Source organism: Oratosquilla oratoria, chromosome 31 (genome assembly GCF_046742065.1).
Source record: "Oratosquilla oratoria isolate Oo_2021 chromosome 31, ASM4674206v1, whole genome shotgun sequence".
Lineage (NCBI taxonomy): Eukaryota > Metazoa > Arthropoda > Malacostraca > Stomatopoda > Squillidae > Oratosquilla > Oratosquilla oratoria.
In genome coordinates, this window is record NC_134807.1 from 2216507 (window position 1) to 2221506 (window position 5000).

The 5000-nt window shown below is 42.0% G+C and overlaps 1 protein-coding gene across 1 annotated transcript in view; it reads left to right on the forward strand.

The window, feature by feature from the left end:
* Window positions 1-5000, forward strand: part of LOC143041402 (uncharacterized) — a 94108-nt gene that overhangs the window by 87310 nt on the left and 1798 nt on the right. The window contains exons 6-8 of the mRNA XM_076213230.1: window positions 595-775; window positions 2675-2899; window positions 4957-5000. The exon at window positions 4957-5000 is cut by the window's right edge and continues 150 nt beyond it. Of these exons, the coding sequence (XP_076069345.1) occupies window positions 595-775; window positions 2675-2899; window positions 4957-5000 (450 nt within the window). The remainder of the gene's footprint in view (window positions 1-594; window positions 776-2674; window positions 2900-4956) is intronic.

Here is a 5000-nt window from a genome sequence, read left to right on the forward strand (position 1 = left end):
AGAATTTAAATGAACCTAGGCTTAATGCTAGACTTATGGACCCGTACTTTACTAGTATCTTGTGTTCTATATTCTTTGTGTGTAAGGGCGTGTTTATCAGTTCCCATTCAAATATATTCCATTCGTTAACCAATATGTTGGTAAACCAGTTCTCGCCTATTTCATTGTTGAACCTAGAATTGCCCACTTTAAATCCATTACCACGAGTCCTACTCTGCTATTTTGATATGATGACTGGACCTGGACTGGATTGTCCATGTCAAAGCCCTTGACCCATTTGAATACCTCTGTTAGATCGCCCCGCACTCGTCGTGAGAATAACCATCGCCTTTAAGGGATCATCACACTGGGCTCATTTTTCCTCCTCCCGCATCCTACCTCCAACCTCCTCCATTTGAATAACTAGAATAGGACTTCCCTAAGAACATTTCAAGAGTATGTCTAACATTCGTATAGGCTTGCCACTTCCAAGTTCATCATTCAGATTTCCTATATATGACGGAAATATGATTTGATATTTGGAGATTAAACTGTCGGCTCTGGTGAAATGCGTCGACTCGCAGTGTGCTAAGAGCAGACCTTCGTTTCGATCAGGTTCAGAAACTCCGTCTTCTCCATGGAGACCTCGAGACGGCGCCTCTCCTGGGCAGCCCCTGGCCCACCTCCCAGTTCCTCTCGCACCTCGTCAACCGGCTCTTCGAGGACACCACCACCACCTACTTCGCCGAATACCTGAACAATACCAACCTCGCTTATCGACTGCCTGCTATGGATGGTAAGGACCTGTCGAACATTCAGTTTATATTCTTTTGTCGTTTTGCTGCATTTTGCTTATGGAGCCGCTCGGCAGCCCAGTGGGTACCTCCTTGAACGAACTCAAGAGCAGGTCATCGTGAGTTCGAGTCCTGGGACCCAGTGCGGGCTTGCTGCGTTACTTCCTAAAAGCCCCAACCAAACGGAAAAAGAAAAGCCACAACTGATAAGGCTTTCCCCAACTAGGAGTTTCTCACTTCCCTCTGCGTGAAAGTGGGATGGTCAGTTTTGTTATACTTGAACTTCCTTGTAATTATTTCTATATGTATACAATAAAAGTGTTAGAAGCATAGGTTCACGATATGTCAAAGAAACCACTGAGAATTATATGAAAACGAAGCAGAATGGTTCAGTCTAATAATACCCATAATGTTTTGTAGAATTTGAGAGAGAAAAAAATACAATAAGAGAAACAAGATACCCAACCTATACAGGTCACTAATGGCTACTCTGCATAAAAATTTAAATTTCTTTTATGTTAATTTAGAATTGTCAATCAATAAGCATTTATGACATTAAAGTCACTTTATGGCTGTGGCGGCATACAAATTAAAATGCCTTCATACAGTAAGGTCAGACCAGTTGGATGTACTTCTCAAATGTTTGTTAGTGTGTGTGTGTATTTGTGTGTAGTGTGTGTGTATGTGCGTGTATGTGTTATATATATACATATATATATATATATATATATATATGTGTGTGTGTGTGTGTGTGTGTGTGTGTGTGTGTGTGTGTGTGTGTGTGTGTGTGTGTGTGTGTGTGTGTGTGTGTGTGAGAGAGAGAGAGAGAGAGAGAGAGAGAGAGAGAGAGAGAGAGAGAGAGAGAGAGAGAGAGAGAGAGAGAGGGAGGGAGGGAGGGAGAGGAGAGAGGGAGAGAGGGAGAGAGGGAGGGAGGGAGGGAGAGAGGGAGGGAGGGAGGGAGAGAGGGAGAGATAGAGGGAGAGATAGAGGGAGAGAGGGAGGGAGAGAGTGTGCGAGCCTGTGTGTGTATTTGCGTGTATTCATTTGTTATTTTTTTATATACCTCCTAAGTACCTAGTCTTAAATTAATTACTTTAGTGGCAACAGCGCGGTCATAACATTCCAGGTGGTCTGATGCAGACATTTTTACCGACATATCAGAAATGTTTGAACACAAAAACATACTCGTTTGCAAACACACGGCTCCTGAGTGGCAGCATATCAGAAATACCTCGGCACAATAAACAAGCGCGCACTCCATCATTGCGTATAGATGTGCGTGCGCGCGCGCGCGCGCGCGTGTGTGTGTGTGTGTGTGTGTGTGTGTGTGTGTGTGTGTGTGTGTGTGTGTGAGAGAGAGAGAGAGAGAGAGAGAGAGAGAGAGAGAGAGAGAGAGAGAGGGAGACGAAGATTCATCTTGAATACTCCCTTGTAGAGCCCAGTCAAAATACAGTTTTCTGTGTCACATAAACTTATGATTCCAGTGTGCTGCCTCCTTATGTTGTCTTAAACGAAAGTAGTGAACCTTACTCTCATCATTCCAAAACTCATTTTCACATCTATGTAAGAACATAAGAATGGAGGAAACTCCAAGAGACCATAAAGCCTACACTAGGCAGTTCCTTGTCCCTTATCACCTGTCATCCCCATCCATAAGCTGATCTAATCTTGTCTTGTACAACCATTTATCTTAGCGCTCACTACATTGTTACTAAATCTATTCCATTCGTTGACCGAACTGTTAGTAAACCAGTTTTTTTTTTTTTTTTCTTAAACCTAGATTTGTCTAATTCAAATCCATTACTACGAGTCCTGCCCTAATGCCCTGGTATGATGCCCTTACCTGAATCGCCCTTGTTAATTAAAGCTACTGATTGAAGTCACTTTCTTCGTTTCCTCAGAGAGCATAAACCCCATCAAATACACGGCCGTAGTTCCCGTCAACGGCGCAGTCCTCAACATGCTCTACTCGGATGCTCCCGATCCGTTCCTCTTCGACCAGGAGTTGAGGGACAGCCTGATCCTCAACCACATCATCAAGGGCCGCCTGTACGAGGGCGACCTCCTGGACGGCACGCGCCTGGTCACTCTGGCCAACAACTCCATCATCGTGGAGAACAAAGAAGGTGAGTTCTTAATTAAGGCGGGCGTGAGTTCGATGCGGAAGAATGTAAACACCGGACGCACACACAATACAATCACACGATGCTGAGGCTATGAAAGAGGCAGCGGTCGACAAGTAGGTCAATGAATTCACATGCAAAAGAATGTAAAGACCAGACGCGCACACAATACAATCACACGATGCTCAGGCTCTGATAGAAAGAGGCAACGGCAGACAAGCGAGTCAGTAAAAGCACCAAAGGTTTATAAAAGATTACTACAAAGGAAAAACATACCGATAGGAGATCTTTTGTTCCATAACTAGATTGGATAACAAAAATAGTTAAACGAAGAAACGAATAAATAAGAGAACAAAACAACTGGAGGGCATTACAGCATATTGCATAGGTTATCTATCTAAATGAATCTTAAAACTTCGAGCCGTTCTACATTTCACTGCCTCTGCAGCAAGTTTATTCCACTCACTGACTACACGGTTGGCGCAGTTGTTTCTACCCACTTCCAAATTAAATCTACGTTCTGGCGTCCTCATCATGTGATGTTTGTTTATATCTATCCTTTTGTATATAGGTGGGCCTTGACGAGAGTCAATCAGTGAGAAGACAGAAGTATGATAAAATAATAAGATATTGAACACAGAGAAAAGGCTCAGACTAAAACCACTTTGCTATCAAAACAATAAAGCAGCCTGGTGGAAGCTAGATTAAATTTATTTTTAGCACTCTGTAGAAAAACTTTTTTTTTTACCTTAAGTCACTTCAGCCTTGGCCTTTACCTCTTAGGCAGGTGAGAGATTAGTTTGCTTTTTACATCACCACGTGCAGCCGGTGGGAAAAAAATGAGACTCCGAGGAGAGAAAAAAAATTAAAAAAAAAAAAAAAAAAGGAACACAAACCGCAGGCTCTTGTAGTCACGGCTGTACAGGCGGCAGCCAAAGAAACGTGAGTCGTGTTCGCACACCTAAAATGAATCTGCAACTTGTTCTAACCTCGCCACCTGACAGTCATCAAGTCTCACTGAGTGACCTTAGTCATTTGTTTGCCTATATAGTATTGCAACAATATCATCTTATATCTGAAAATATTTTTTACTTTAAAATGTTCAAGGAGTAGGAAAACATTCCTAATGTTCACCAATGAAGTTCTGTTTGTACAGTTAAAGGAGTTATTGCACCGGGCTTTCGCGGGTTTTACAAGTGCCGACAGTTGAGAGTTCGTTTTAGTAAAAACAAATTCAGTTACAATATTTTATTTTTCAAATCTCCAGATATCAAATAATCTCTCCGTTCTATACAGCAAACTTGAATGAACTACGAGATTGTAAATCTATATGAATGTTACACATTCAACTGTTGAAAGGCTTTTAGAGTTGCCTAGATTTCTGTATGCGAAGTCCTATTCTAGTTATTCAAATGGAGGTAGGATGGGTGAGGAGGAAAAATTAGCCCCTTAAGTTCAAATGAAACAAAACTTCGGTTAATGCCTGCATCCGGCGCGACGATGAGCAACCTGAACACCCAACGCGTCTTGAAGCTTTTTTGATCGGTTCTTTACCCTAGCCTTGGCAATCTAAGTTTATTCTCGTTCCCAGGGTAATACTAAGACATCTCATGATATATGAATATAAGAATAGATGAGTAGGAAGGGAGATGTGAGAGATATCGGATGAGTGTCAAAGATAAAAAAAATCGACCCCCCCCACTTGCGCTCTCTTTCTCGTCTCGTACCCAGAATAATCTTAGACGTCTATGGCTTTATTGTCGTCACTATACAATGAGAAAGAAACGAAATGCACAACCTATACGGTCACCAATAGCCATTCTACATAAAGTTTTATATATACACACACACACACACACATATATATATATTGTCAGTTATCGCTAGAAAATTCTGGCATTAAAATCTTTTAATGTATACCACCAGAGTAATCCTAGACGGTTCTTCTTTCCAAGGCGTTGTGACACTCAACGGATAGCCCGTTTTTGGAGTAATCTTAGAAATCTATACCTTTCTCCCCCTTACCCCTAGATTAATCCTCGATGCCCCTTCTTTTCAAGGCGTTGTGACTTTCAACGGATACCCTGTTCTTGAGGCATTCTAC